This window comes from Stegostoma tigrinum, chromosome 21 (assembly GCF_030684315.1).
Source record: "Stegostoma tigrinum isolate sSteTig4 chromosome 21, sSteTig4.hap1, whole genome shotgun sequence".
Taxonomy (NCBI): domain Eukaryota; kingdom Metazoa; phylum Chordata; class Chondrichthyes; order Orectolobiformes; family Stegostomatidae; genus Stegostoma; species Stegostoma tigrinum.
Window position 1 is genome coordinate 18,385,423 of NC_081374.1, and position 14,622 is coordinate 18,400,044.

At 38.0% G+C, this 14,622-nt stretch overlaps 2 protein-coding genes across 9 annotated transcripts in view; one reads left to right on the forward strand and one right to left on the reverse strand.

Moving 5' to 3' along the window:
- The first annotated feature begins 2,651 nt into the window (after positions 1 to 2,651).
- On the forward strand, positions 2,652 to 8,284 carry c21h1orf74 (chromosome 21 C1orf74 homolog). 2 transcript variants are annotated; one of them, XM_048553317.2, is made up of 2 exons: positions 2,652 to 2,750; positions 3,961 to 8,283. In XM_048553317.2, the coding sequence occupies exon 2, from the start codon at positions 3,981 to 3,983 to the stop codon at positions 4,791 to 4,793; it is 813 nt and encodes a 270-aa protein (XP_048409274.1). In that variant the 5' UTR covers positions 2,652 to 2,750; positions 3,961 to 3,980; the 3' UTR covers positions 4,794 to 8,283. The 2 variants fall into 2 exon arrangements, with proteins under 2 accessions (XP_048409274.1, XP_048409275.1); XM_048553318.2 differs by lacking the exon at positions 2,652 to 2,750 and adding an exon at positions 2,762 to 2,919 and having other exon boundaries at positions 3,961 to 8,284.
- Positions 8,285 to 10,156: 1,872 nt separating this feature from the next.
- Positions 10,157 to 14,622, reverse strand: part of LOC125462866 (TRAF3-interacting JNK-activating modulator) — a 46,970-nt gene continuing 42,504 nt past the window's right edge. For 3 of the 7 annotated variants that reach the window (XM_048553316.2, XM_048553313.2, XM_048553310.2), the window contains one exon: positions 10,158 to 12,418. In XM_048553316.2, coding sequence (XP_048409273.1) covers positions 12,323 to 12,418 — 96 coding nt within the window. In that variant the 3' untranslated portion in view covers positions 10,158 to 12,322. Of the gene's footprint in view, positions 13,163 to 14,622 lie in introns of all 7 variants that reach the window. The other 4 variants (XM_048553312.2, XM_059653378.1, XM_048553315.2 and 1 more) reach the window with 3 other exon arrangements.

Below are 14,622 nucleotides of genomic sequence, written 5' to 3' on the forward strand. Positions count from 1 at the left end.
GTGACTGACATTTTGGTGCAGAATCAAAGGGAGGTATATTATATAGGAAGTCCTTCACGTAAAGCATTAAATTAAGATGCCACCTCAAATTTACTCCTAGTGCCAGATGCTAATGAGCATACTAACAGGAAGATCTGATGATTGAAAACATGGCTGGAGAACTGGTATAAGAGGGAGGATATCAGGTCTCTGAGGCATCGAGACCAGTTCCAGGAAAATGAGTCCTATGCTACTTGGACAGGTTACACCTTAATGAGACTGGGATTGATATTCTCACAGGGAGATTTGTTCGTGCTGTTGGAGTTAGTTTAAACCAGATGTCAGGGGGGTGGATCCTGAGGGGTAAACCAAATTCGAAGGAAGCAAATTTTCTAACAGGAAACAGAAAAGTTGCAAAGGGACACAGAAGACACGAGAAACAAAGTAAAGCATTAAGTATGCCTAGAATGTGGAATGACATCAAAAAGACAAAGTTAATGGCACACCACCAGAACACACTTAGCATTCATAACAAGACAGATGATTCAAATAGAAGTAAATGTTTATAGCATAATTACCATTATGGAAAATTTGGCTGCATGGTGACCAGGATTGTGAACTGAATATTCAAAGACATGCAATGTTTCATAAGGTCAGTCAAAAACGAGATGGAATTGGTACTGATAATACAAGATGGGGTCAGTTCATTAGTAAGGGGGGATCTAAGATTGGAAAAACAATGTGTGGAATGTGTTCAAATGAACTTCAGAAACTGCAAGGGCAGCAGAAGCTGGTTGGAGTTATTTATAGCTCACAAAATCCTAGAGGTGATGTAGGCCATGGTATTAATCAGTTGATGAGCAAAGTATGTAACACAAGCGACACAGTAATCATTGCTTACCTCAGTCTGCATATAAACCAATTGAGTGCTAAAACTGTAGGGAATGTGTTTCTGGAATATCTCAGGGATGATTTTCTGGAGCAGCATTTTGAGGACCTGATCAGATCAGGTTATTTTAGATGTCGTAAGGAAAAAGGAATAATGAATAATATGGTTGTAAAAGAGATAAGAACCACAATAAAATAAATTTTACTCATTCAAAAATGAATAGTGAGTACTTAGAGACTGAGAAAATACATTGAAAGGCACGGCTGTATATAGGCAATGGACAGTCTTCAAATAACCATTCCATAACTTACGAGTAACAATATGAATCCTTCAAGAACAAAAAATTCAGAAGAGGACAGTCAACTGTGGCTGACAAAGCAAGTTAAGGTTTGAGTAAAATTTAAAAAAAACACAATGGAAGCCAGAAATATTAATAATTCTGAGGATTGGAATGTTTTTTAGAATGCAGTAAAGGACAACCAAGAAATTGATAAGAAGGTAAGTATAGGATATGAAAGCAATCTAGTGAAGTACCTAAAAACAGACTGTATCAGAGATAATAGGAACTGCAGATGCTGGAGAATCTGAGATAACAAGGTGTAGAGCCGGATGAGCACAGCAGACAAAGCAGCATCTTAGGAGCAGGAAAGCTGATGTTTCGGGCCTAGATGAAGGGTTATCTTGTTATCTTTAAAAAGAGACTGTCTCAGCTTCTACAGGAATGTAAAAACGAAAGCTTTGGTAAACAGTTTGTGAGCATCGTAAAAGCAGAGTCAGAAGAATTTACAATGGGGAATAGAGAAATGATGGCGAGGCTAACAGATTACAACAAAAACAGAAGTTACTGGAAGCTCAGCAGATCTGGCAGCATCTGTGAAGAACAAAATCAGAGTTAATGTTTCAGGTCCAGTGACCCTTCCTCTGAAGGCAGCAGGCATTGGCTGGAGTTAATCATAGCTCACAAAATCCTATAAGTGATGTAGGCCATGGTCTTTCTCACTTCATTATATCACCCTATTATCTTTGTATGGTATAATCTACTATACTGCACCTAAAACCAAACTTTACATGTACCTAGGTACATGTAATGATAATACACCCAAATCCTACAATTACTGTGTTTTCTCTGCAAACCTTCATTCCTGATCAAGAATTGAACCTCAACTCATGGATGTGAGCTTAAACACATGCAAAAAACTTACAGCAGAAGGTAATTTAAAAGTAATTCTGCGAAGATAGACAGACACAGAGGGTGAGATAACAAGGTGTAGAGCCAGATGAACACAGCAGGTCAAGCAGCATCAGAGGAGCAGGAAGGCTGGTGTTTCAGGCCGAGACCCTTCTTCAGAAATGGGGGTGGCAAAGGGGGTTCTGAAATAAATAGGGAGGGAGAGGGAGGCAGATAGAAGATGGATAGAGGAGACCATAGGTGGAGAGGAGACAGATAGGTCAAAGAAGCGGGGTTGGAGCCAGTAAAGGTCAGTGTAGGTGGGGAGTTAGGGAGGGGATGAGTCAGTCCGGGGAGGACGGACAGGTCAAGGGGGCGGGATGAGGCTAGTAGGTAGGAGATGGGGATGGGGATGGGGCTTGAGGTAGGAAGAGGGATAGGTGAGAGGAAGAACAGGTGAGGGAGGCGGCGACAAGCTGGGATAACAAGGTGTCGAGCTGGATGACCACAGCAGGCCAAGCAGCATCTCAGCAGCACAAAAGCTGACGTTTCGGGCGTAGCGGTCAACTAGCCTCCAGTAATTGACACACGCGCGTGCGCAGAGCGATGGCCAGCCCGATCGAGAAGCGCATGCGTCGCCCGCTTGGTTGGCGGCGGTTACTATTCAGGCGGTGTGCGTAGTGGATCGCGAGCTTTGTTCCGTTCTCGGCGAAAGTGGGTCTTTTAAAAAAATATATCTCTTTGCTTGGTGGAACTTGTGGGAGAGGGTGATTGGGGTCGGGGGAGATGGAGGAGAGGATGCGGTGATGGGTGAGGGCGCAGGGCCTGAGCAGTGATTACACAGCCTGCGCCATAAGCCCTCCCCTGAGCAACATAACCCCAGGTAAAACAGCTCGAGGCTTTAAAACCGATAACAAAGTGTGAAGTTGGATGAACACAGCAGGCCAAGCAGCATCTTTAGGAGCACAAAAGCTGACGTTTCGGGCCTAGACCCTTCATCAGGTTAACACTTTGTGAGCCTAGTAAAAGCAGAGTGAGAAGAATTTACAATGGGGAATAGAGAAATTATGGAGAGGCTAGACCCTTCAACAGGGTCTCGGCCCGAAACGACAGCTGTTGTGCTCTTAAGATGCTGCTTGGCCTGCTGTCTTCATCCAGCTCCGCACTTTGTTATCTCAGATTCTCCAGCATCTGCAGTTCCTACTATGTTTGCTATAAAACTGTCGCGGCGTGGGAATTCCGGAGGGTCAGGGTTGAACCCTGCAGTTACGTTTCACTGCCTTGAAGGACCAGAAAGCTTTAGTGGCATCAGATTTTTAAAAAAAACCCGAAAGAACTGTGGCTGCTCTAAATCAGGAACAAAAAGCAGAAGTTGCTGGAAAAGCTCAGCAGTCTGGTTGGAGATATGCCTTGGATGATGTGATTGATCTCCAAGAACCGTAATCATTTTGTGCCAAGTCTGACGCTATCTTGAAACGTCAACTCTTGATTTTTTTTTCTTTGCAGATGCTGCCAGACCCGCTGAGCTTTTCCAGCAACTTCTGTCTTGTGGCATCAGGTTTCTGCCTTCAAATAAGAGGCACAAGGGAAGGGAAATTTATTTATAGGGGTTCGTGGATATTGGAATGCAGGAACAAAAACCGACATGGGGAAACAAAGTAAAACTTAATTGCCATTAGCTGACTCAATTTTTTTCAGAGAAGGATTTTGAAATGGCTCACTCCTTTTGCTGGTACTGAAGATTGTGAGGGAGAAGAGACAATATTAGTTTTCTTGGTTCACTGTCCATTCTCCCTTTGAAAAAGAAAGTGGAACGGGATATAGGAATTGGTTATTACTTCGCAGTAATGGCGCCAAAGAGTTTTATTCTGCAAAATATCTCTGCTGAAATTAGTTTATTCATGATCTTCTTATCTGCAAATAGATTTGTCTGTTTTTACCACGATGGAGACTGCACTGAAAGAACAACTGATCTTTGCTGCACAGAAAACCTTAAGAATAAAACAAAAAAAGAATTTTTCTTCATCATGTTGCTTGAATCTCTTTGCTGAGGTCCTAGCTGTGGATTTGGAATTGAAACCCACTTTCCTGTTTGATTACAGTCCAGCAAAAGCAGAACAGGTGCAGAACTACATCCAGGAGGTACAGAAGACCAGGCTTCTTTCTCAACATTTACATATCCTTAGCATTGAAGAAAACGTACTGATAATAAACTTAAACAAAGCCATCAGACATTTGGAAAGAACACTGCAAGAAAATAGGGTTCCAATAATTGATGTTTCTGCAGATAGGTCCAGTCCAAGAGTAGCTGAGACATGCATTAGTAACCAAGTGAAGGCCCAGTTGGATCTAATTTTGAAGCATTTGAAATCCCAAGTAGTTCAAAGAGGAAGATGTGAATCAGGTGTTGTTAGTGCAAGTAAAATTTTCTCTTCAGAGTGGAATTTATGCACAATATTTGGATTTCTCCTTGGGTTTCCGATTTCCTACTGGTTTGATTTTAATAAAACTTTTGAGAATTGTTTGAGCATGACTGAGCTTCGGGTTTTCTCTGCCTCTGCTTTTTGTCACCGAATCACTAAAAACCTCAAGCATCAAATGTATTCATTCAGTATCCCGGAAGTCCTTTACTTGGAGTTACAGAGCGCTGTAGAAAGTTGGAATAGAGATCTTCAGTCAGACTTTACCAAGCAGTCCAATTTCTCTGAACTCAGTTTTTCCACAGAGATAACCTGTCAGCCTGCAATTACACTTTAAATATTATGTGCAAATTGAATATTGTCATTTGGTAATTAATTAATTTTAAGATAAATAGTGTTAAGAAGATAAACACGATGCTGGAAATATGATACAATAACAGAAAATGCTGAGAGTTGAGCAGGTTAGACAGTATCTGTGAACTTCTGACAATACATCATAAGACCTCTCTGGGAATGCTGCCTCACCAGTTTGTTTTTTATGTCCACTTAATGGCAATTCCTTTTTTTTTGCAAGTGCAACATTGTTTGTACCAGTCACAAAGTCTGCATTGGTACAATAATAACTCATGAAATCATAAAACCTGTGAAAATTGTCAATGTCCAAAACTAATTATAGACATATTTATGAAATTCAACAATGAATATTGCAACAGTTGACAGATTTTCTGATTTCTACTCAAGCTGTGCAACTCCCAAAGCATTTAGTCTATTTGATAACTCGTAAATGCAACAGAAATATTGAGATGTTTTCATCTTTGACAAGCACTAATATTGTTCTAATTATATTTACTGTTACTATATTTTTGATATGTTTGTGAAGCAAGGCACTTGTATTAAATTTCTTAGATTGTCCATCCATATTATAAATGAATTGGTGCCTTTTATTTGTCATCTGATTTGAATCTTCATGATTCAAACATTTCTGCCTTCACTGAAGTGATTGGAAAAGCATGCTAAATGCTGATCTCTGTGTATATAGAATTTCTTAACATAGTCCTCAAACAGCCTTGTCCCAGTTTCAACCAATGTCCCATTATTCTGAGGTGGTTCTCTGGAGTCTTTTGACTTCCAGTGCAATCTGTTGGCTCTCTCAAGATACCTTGAGATGTTGGTGGACCACCTTGAGCTCTTAAACATTTGAAGAGGCTCTCTGGATTTATGCTTTTTTAACATAAGCATTAACGTGTGTACTTCTGAAGAGATAGTAGAGATATTTCAGCCATTTTGTTCCAGGATTTCCAGCCATTCATGCATTGAAAAGCCAAGAAGGGACCAGTTCAGAAATTCACAGCCTATGCCATGTTACCAGATGTTTTCTTTACAAGACATGCTGTAACACAACAATTGCAATAGCAGCCACTGTTATTTCTAATTCCACCTGTGTTGTGGCAATTTGCCCATTTGAGAAACAGAAGCCGTTGGTGAATTGGTACTTTTCCAGTTCACTGCCTGAAAACGGTCCTTGTAATTTATTTACTGAAATGCAGCAAAATGCTGTTTTTTTTTATGTGGATGAGAGATAAGCCTAGAGTGTGCCACAATCATGTAAGGATCAAAATCCCGTCCTTTCATGGTAGGCTGGACTAAAATACTGGACTGATATTAGATATTAGTGGAAAATATGCATATGTAAACTTAATTTTAGTTATCTGTACTCCAGTGGTTAAAGCCTCTGTACAACATTACTATTTTGTTTGTCTATATTTGTTTTGCTGTTGCGATTGAATTAATCTTGTTTCAAGTCTGTGAAGTAGAATTGGGCTTTCACAATCAGCTGCACGATGGTGAGCAGAGCTTAATCTAATGCATGTTAAAGTTGTTTTGAAAATATTGTATATATAGTATATAATATCTCCTGATGCTTGTCTGATCTACAGTTGAACCAGGATGCGTAACTTCTGTAGACAACCGTAGCCCAACTACAGGTGACAATCTACTTTAAGTTCAGAATTGCCTACATTGTTTTTTTTAACAACCATGGAATAGTGTAGCTTAGATGGGCTTGAGATCGGTATGACAGGTCAGCACAACATCGAGGGCCGAAGGGCCTGTACTGTGCTGTAATGTTCTATGTTCTATGATTATTCACTTAAAGTCATGTGGATCAAATGTATCTCAACTGACCTCTCAGCTTCCACTAGAGGGGGCTAAACTTCAGAACCTACAGTAAAAACCAAAAAAAGTGCGGATGCAGGAGTTCTTCAGGAAAGACCATAACGTTAACTCTTATTTCTCTCCACACATGCTGCCAGATTGCTAAGTTTTTCCAGCAATTTCTGTTTTTGTTCCAGAACGACAGATTGGGTTTACAGAGTTCATCTAGCCTTCCCAACCCAACGGAAGTAAGGCAGTCAACGATATTCTTCCTGTTGGTTTGAAATATAATTGTTTCTTAACTAGCTTATAATTTTTCCAATATTATAAAGTTCTAGGTGAAATTCCTCATAAAATATTTCCCCACCAAAGAGAATGAGGAGGGATTACTGAGTGCTTGATCCTGAAGATTAGATGAGACAATTTAAATGTTAGTAAACTGAAATGTAATTCTACAAAAAGGCATGTAGTTTTGGTTGTTTTACAAATAATGTAAATTGCAAAGCTAATAAAATCCTAAATCCTTGTCCGTTTTGCTACAAGCAAATCCAAATGTTGACCTCTACTTAATACAAATACAAGTCTTTAATGGAAAGCAAGGGTATCCATCAAACATCACAATTATCTTTGCCCTTGCGAGTGTGAGATCTGTTAGGTTCATACAGAATGAAGTGGACATAACCTATACCAATGTGCTTCCCCACCGAATCTAATTAACGTTGAGATATTTATATATTTTTTGTCACATACAGTTGGAAGAAGTGGTGTAAGAAAGATCAAAAGGATCATTCCTAAACATTAGAGATATCAAGGTGTCGAGCTGGTTGAACACAGCAGGCCAAGCAGCATCAGAGGAGCAGGAAGGCTGACGTTTCGGGGCGTAGACCCTTCCTCAGAAAAGCCCATTCCTAAACATTATCCTGCATTTGGTGAGAGGGCTTTCCCATTGTGATTAGGTTTCCCATTCAGTTTTCAAGAAACATTCCCTTAATTTATCCTTGAAATTTATCTTTGGGAATAAACAGTCACATTGGTCAACCTGTTTGGTTATGGTACTGTGTCCAGTTAGATAATGCTGTGCCCAGCATTTCTTTATCAGATTGTGGTTTAACACAGTTAGCATTGTACGCTAATACTGGTTGTCATCGGAAGGATCACTAGGGTAGTGGCTTTTGACTGTGTATAATCGTTATCAGCAAGTGTGCATTGTTGTGAAGGGAATGGACAATGCAACGCCCGGTTAATTTTGTCTTTAGCGGAACGCAGCTTGCTTGTAGGGTATTATAAAAATTAACTTACAATTTCTTGCATTAATCTAATCAATTTTAATTCTTCTTATTTCACAAAATTGTCTTCCGGCATTTTTCTTCATTTATGTTCGCAAGTAATTTTGAGCATTGATCAACGGCAGTACAAAAATACTGCGATTGAAGTTGCAACTCATGCTCACCAATTTTGTGACTTCATTCTGGGATCATTGTCATTTTGTTCCCTGTGGGAAAGCCCATCGAAAAGGCATGATTGTTCTATCCTACTCAGGGGAATATTTTCAACACCGTACAATGTTCTACAACAGCAATATTGCATGCATTCACATATCTTCAATTAAAATACAAATATTTTAAAGATGATTCGTTAAACTATGACTGAAAATCAGGATAACCTTTATAATAAATATTTATATTGTACTCTTTATGAAGCTCATTTGGTATGTAAAATAGCACAATCGTTACATGTGCTCTTGGGATTAAAAATAATTCCCAATATAATGTTATGTTTAGTTCAGTGAACAAATATTTACATGGTTATTTACACCAAGTGACAAAAGTTCTTGGAAATCCTTGTTGGATTGTTGAATTATTTTACCAAATTTATCTGTATGATTTAGCAATTCTAACTAGCTGTCATGTGCACACACCCAGATAGGACTATCATCATTACCAGCAAAAACAGAAGTGCTAGAGAAATGCAGCAGGTCTGGCAGTCTCTGTAGAGAGTAAAACAGAGTTAATATTTCAGGCCCTGTGACCCTTTGTTAGAACTGCCATCATCATGTGAGTGCGAACAAGCTTTGCCAGGAGTAGTGTATCATTTCTATAATCATTAATTGTTTTGCTTTCTGCTTATTATTTTGAAAATGTATAATTTATTTTTGTCCTCCTAGTTTTCTTTGATTACGTTTTGTGGGTGATGCATGGCAGAAAGAACAGTGCTGGTAATCAAATTCAAGGCTATTTTCAGTGCCAATGTTTTTGCAAAAATATACTTCTCTAACAAAATACCTACAATTATATTGCAAACAATTCAAATTGAATATTTCATAAAATACAATATTCCACATTTTTCAGTTGAACACTGCACTCTTAGGTGCCTGAATCCAATTGCGAAATTGGAACATGCACTAAATATGACAAGAACCATAATCATTCTGTTTGCTGCATACAGCTCAAGGCATTCTATGGGTTATCTGCACCTTGGTGCATTATGGCAGAAAGACCCTAGTGGCCTTTCCCTATTGCATCCGTGATAACTGTCTTAGGTTTTACTTTATCTTTTAGCACACAGTCCTCGATATTGGAATATCATAGTCTGCAACACTTGGTTGGGGACAATTCTTTGTATTGCAGAACCAACAAGTTTCAGGCAGAACAAATAGCATCTTTCACCAACTTGATGGTCCTCTAGTTACAGTTGATGTTTGTCTTGGGGTATGTGCCTGAGAACAGCCGGTACAGCACTGCATACGACAGCAAGAAGCTGCTTGGGATGAATTCAACAAAACCACTTCATCTCTTTTTAGACCTTATTTGCAAAAGCACATTACAGAAAGAAACATCTGATAATCTTCACCATGACAGCTGTCTTGAGGGTACTGTATGGTAGCACTGACTGTCTAGGCATGCATGAATGACCTGACAGGCAGTGCCATTCTGACAACCAGCAAACTACATCCTGGTGCTTGTCAGAAAGTTCTGGCAAAGGAATCTTGGCAAATTAATAGTCTGCTCAGGGAAGCATTTGACTTGATCAAACATTTCCATTTTGAGCAGAGCTTCAACAATGTGCTGACCACTGCCCGATGGACTTGTGGTCAAAGGCATTTTTCTGATCAGATGTTTCCACGATAAACAGGTGATGGGGTACATTCAAACTATTTAGAATGTTCAGCAGCAACATGTCAGGACCACCCTTTACAACACTGGGAACTGGTAGAACTTTAGCATGTAATGACACCAAAGGTCTAAGCACAGCTTAATGAAATGTAGTGTTTGCCAGCAACTAAAATGTATGCATAATTAAGGCCCAATGAAGCCCCTCTTTTGAGTTTACTCCACCTCATCCATTCCTGTAACAAGATGGTCATTATTGGATATCTGGCAGAATTTGAAATGAGCATGGATTTCATCACTTCAACATGTCCAAAGATGCTGTTCTATTCTGCAGCCAATATATTAACGAGTCTGCATACATCTTAAAATGCTTGTAAAAGATTAAACATCTCAAGACTAGTATCATCTTAAAATGTTAATTTTATTGACAATGTACAAAGAAAAGTAATATTTTCAGTTGTCATTTTTTATGTCAGGAGACAATTCTCGTGATTTTTTTTTCATTCCTTTATGACTTAACAATGAAATGACAAGATAAGACTTCAACAGTATTTTGTTGATACAGAATTTGTTTTCCATGGTTTCTTTTATTCTTGGCCTAAACACTAGTTTAACATTCAAAAATAAGAACCACAGATAGACAAGAAATCTGGTTTCTTACCTTTGAAGGGAATAAAATATTTTTGACATGCAGCTTGTGGACTTCATGTGACACCTGAATACTGCAGGTTAAAAACCTGAATGAATTGCTCATCAGGTGATTTGTTAGACCAGGCTATTATATGAATATTGTGTTTGTCTTTGGAAGTATGTTGTACTCCTTCACTTTACTGGATTAACTTCCTGAAACTTATTAACCTAAGGGTGTTTATACACCATGTAGATTGCAGTAGTTCAAGAAAGGTGCTAATCACAACCTTCTCAAGGACAGTTGAAGACAGATAACAAATGCAGGCCTTGCCTGCCATGCCCACATGCTGCAAAAATATACTCTTTTTTAAAAAAAAACCACAATAGACATTTAATTCTGATATTGTAACTGGGAAAATTCAAGTCCATGGTAAAATAGATAAGCTGCAACATTGATTAATGGTGACTTTATTTTCCACATGTTTTCAAATGAGCGTCAAAATAAAGTATTAAACACTTAAAATTTTTATATTGTACTTGGGTTTAATAAGATGATATGGCAGTTTGAAAAAGCGTGTTGAATTGGTATTTTAATTGTAAACATTTTTTCTTACTGGAGGGAGAACTAGAGATCATGAACAGTAAATATGTACAAAAATAAATGAAGTTCTTTTCAGTTAATTTACACATTCACTTTATTGATCACCAGAATTTACTTTATAAAAATAAAACCTTTTGGAAATCAGTAATAACACAGCTGACTTATTATTTGATTCTCCTGTGTAAGTAAGCTTCAAAATTGTGATTCTCCTTTTCTTAAATAACATATGCTGTATGAAATCTGTCAATAATTCCCAATACTGGTTACCTGTTTAGTGATAGGTTTTGACCTGAGTTGAATAATTATTTGGTAGTTCCAGTGTAAATCTCAATACTTTCACTAATGAAACTCCATTAACAGATATCCACCTGTTGCTCTCAACTCGTTTGACAAGTTCTTATTTTAAAACTCTAACCAGAAGACAATTGTGGTTCTTCTCAAGGGCTCAGATTTGGAGTTTAGATAGGCATTGACCATGCCAGACAATTTTCTCCACTTTCAATAAATTAAATCTTTTACTTGAATTTCTTAAATGAAACGTTGTCTCACTTGGCAAGGGCAATATTTGTTCAAGTTTATAATTGCTCTTGAACTGGATGATTTGCTAGACCATTTCAAAAGGCAGTTAAAAGTCAGCCACATTGCTGTGAGTCTGCTGATTTATCTAAGCCAGACCAGATCTCTTTCCTTAAAGGACATTATTGAACTGGGTAAGTTTTTTAGGCAACTGATGGTAGTCTCATTGTCACAATTACTGAGATGAGCTTTCAATTCCAGATATATTTATTATTTAATTTAAATTCACCATGTTCCAAGGTGATATTTTCACAGTATTACCAAAACATTAGCCTTAGCTTCTGGATTACTAGCTTAGTGACATTACCACTGTACTGCCGTCTCTCTAAAATAGTTATCCTCTTTTTTTTTCCTCAATCAATGAGAACCTTATCACTGGCATTGAGGTGGCAAATGTCAGTCACAAAGGCTGCTGCATTCCCTATGCTGATATTCCTGTACAATCCATTAGTAGACAATGCATAAATAAAAGTCAGATTTAAAAATCACTTATTCATTTTGCTTCCTCCAACCAAAACAGTTGTGACACTTGATCTTCACTTGATCACTGAAGTATGTCACGTAGGCAAGCAGTCAGAATTCCACATATGGTAAGTTACAGATCTCAGTCAGTTTGGCAAAGACAAATGGCAAGCCTGTGTTTTGTGAGCTTATGTATTGATCCAATATAATAATGTCCATCATGTTCAGTAGATAATCTTTGCAAATGATGAAAATAATACTTTGAAGATATTTGGTGTTCAAAATGCCTGAGCAAGTTTCCGCTGGTAATAAAATGTGCTTCAATGCAACTTCTTAAAAAGAAACATTATCCAAATTTGCCCAGAGCACTGCCAACCCTGCTACTGTTACTGCCAGTATGAGGAAGGTCACCCATCGACAGCACCTCCTCTAAAAGAGACAAAAAACATTCAGACAATAAATTACTGGATAGAATGACCCAAAAACATGCCTGGACATCTCTGCCTATATGTTCATTGACAATGTTGTTGCAGCTTTAGGTGTTACCAATTGTAAGCAGTTATTCATTTTTTCATGAACGCAATTAGCTGGCTGTTGTTTACTATTTCCTAAAATTATACATATGCTGAAAATTGATCATTCATGCATTTTCTTCCACCTTCTGACTTAAATTCTGGATTTTTTTATGTGCACCCTAAAGATATAAGTTACATTATACAATATAAATTGTCACCTTAAGTGTTACACGTTCAGCATTACATTCTGTTGGGGCTTGTATGATCCCTAGCTGCATTCTGTATTCTAAATTCTAGATGAATAATATAATTACTGTTCAACATGAAGGACATGTGCCACAGTGATATGTTCTATGTTGACATTAATGAATTTCCATCCTCAGGCAACCATCTGTGTGCGCTTTGCACATTCTTCCCGTGTTTGCATGGGTTTCCTTCGTGTACTCCGGTTTCCTCCCACGGCCCAAAGATTGATTGGCCATGCTAAATTACCCAAAATTTCCAGGTGGATTAGCCATGGGAAATGCAGGGTTACAGGGATAGTTTGGGAGGGGAGGTTGGGGTGGGGCAGTGGGTCTGGGTAGGATGCTCTTCACAAGGTTCATGTGGATTCCATGGGCTGAATGGCCTGCTTCCCCAATATACGGATTCTAGGATTCTATGAATTACAAAGCAGAATAAAATCATGAAATCACGGTATTTTCATGCAACATATTATGTTGTTCTATATCCGCGCTATAACATTAAGAATCAAGGAACAAGTGTAAAAATGCTTATTGTAGGAACAGTTAGAACATTGATCTTTCACGGTTTAGTAAAGTTCAATCTTAACTCACGCAAAACCCATTTAAAAATTAGGTCCTTTATTTCTGCCAGATCCACAGCTTCCTACAACTGGTTCCTTTCCATCAATAAAGGTCATGTTGTAACGTAAGCTAATGATATGAAATTATAATGTTTAATGCAGCACCTTTTACTTGTCGTTTGCTAACACTATTACGTTGGTTTTCCAGTCTCCCTTATCTACTAAACTTTCTCAGCTTCTCTCTTTCACCAGCGTGCTGCACAGTATATGTTCTTGAGGTTTTTGTTTCTCCTCATGTGTTGCAAGTCATAAACACGGTTTCTTATTTTTCTCTTTCTTAACACCATTATAATTTTTGTTCATGAATATTCTTTCTTTTCCATATAATAATGAGCTGTTTTTCTCTGAGTGAGCTGAAACATGACAAAATGATGACCACCCCTTGTCTCCCCTTCCCACTCCCCTAAATTAATTAAAATGATGTTTTGCTTAACAAACAATGGAAACATTCTCATTAACACACTGACATGTATGAGTTTGATCTAATGCTATCTCTGGGCCATGTAAGTGCTAGTTATAGAATCGTGGAATCATACAGCATGGAATGAGACCCTTTGGTCCAACCATTCCATGCTGAACATAATCCCAAACTAAACTAGTTCCACCTGCCTTCTACTGGCCCATATCTCTCCAAATCTTTACTATTCATGTATTCTTCAAAATGTCTTTTAAATGCTGTAATTAAATCCACATCCACTACTTCTTCAGGAAATTCATACCACACACAAACCATCGTCAAAAAAATTTGCCTATCATGTCTTTTTTTAAAATCTCTCTCCTCTCACCTAAAAATGTATGCCCTACTCTTGAAATTCCCCATCTTCGGGAAAGTCAACTACCACAAATTCAATCTATACTTCTCGTTATTTTATAAAATTCTACTAACTGATAACTCTGAAACTCATAGGAATTTTCATGTTAAATGGCACTATTTTTGACCAATTTATTCTTCTTGCTGCAATGAATTATTGGAAAGTCCACTATTTGCAATCTGTCTTTCACCCAATCAAGCCAACTGTAAACAAATATTTTGCATTAAATTACAAATATTAATAATTTTGTTAATTTACTTACACAATCAAAGATGCCTGGTAGCAACCAATGGACGAGTGTCAAAGATGGATCAATACAGTGTGGAAATAGGCCTTTCAGTCCAACTTGGCCATGCTGACCAGATGTCCTAAATTTATTTAGTCCAATTTGTCAGCATTTAGCCCATATCCCTCTAAACTCTTCCAAATTATAGACCCATC

Excerpts from the sequence above, each read along its gene's own strand:
- c21h1orf74 (XM_048553317.2), top strand. The coding sequence starts at position 3,981 with ATGGAGACTGCACTGAAAGAACAACTGATCTTTGCTGCACAGAAAACC.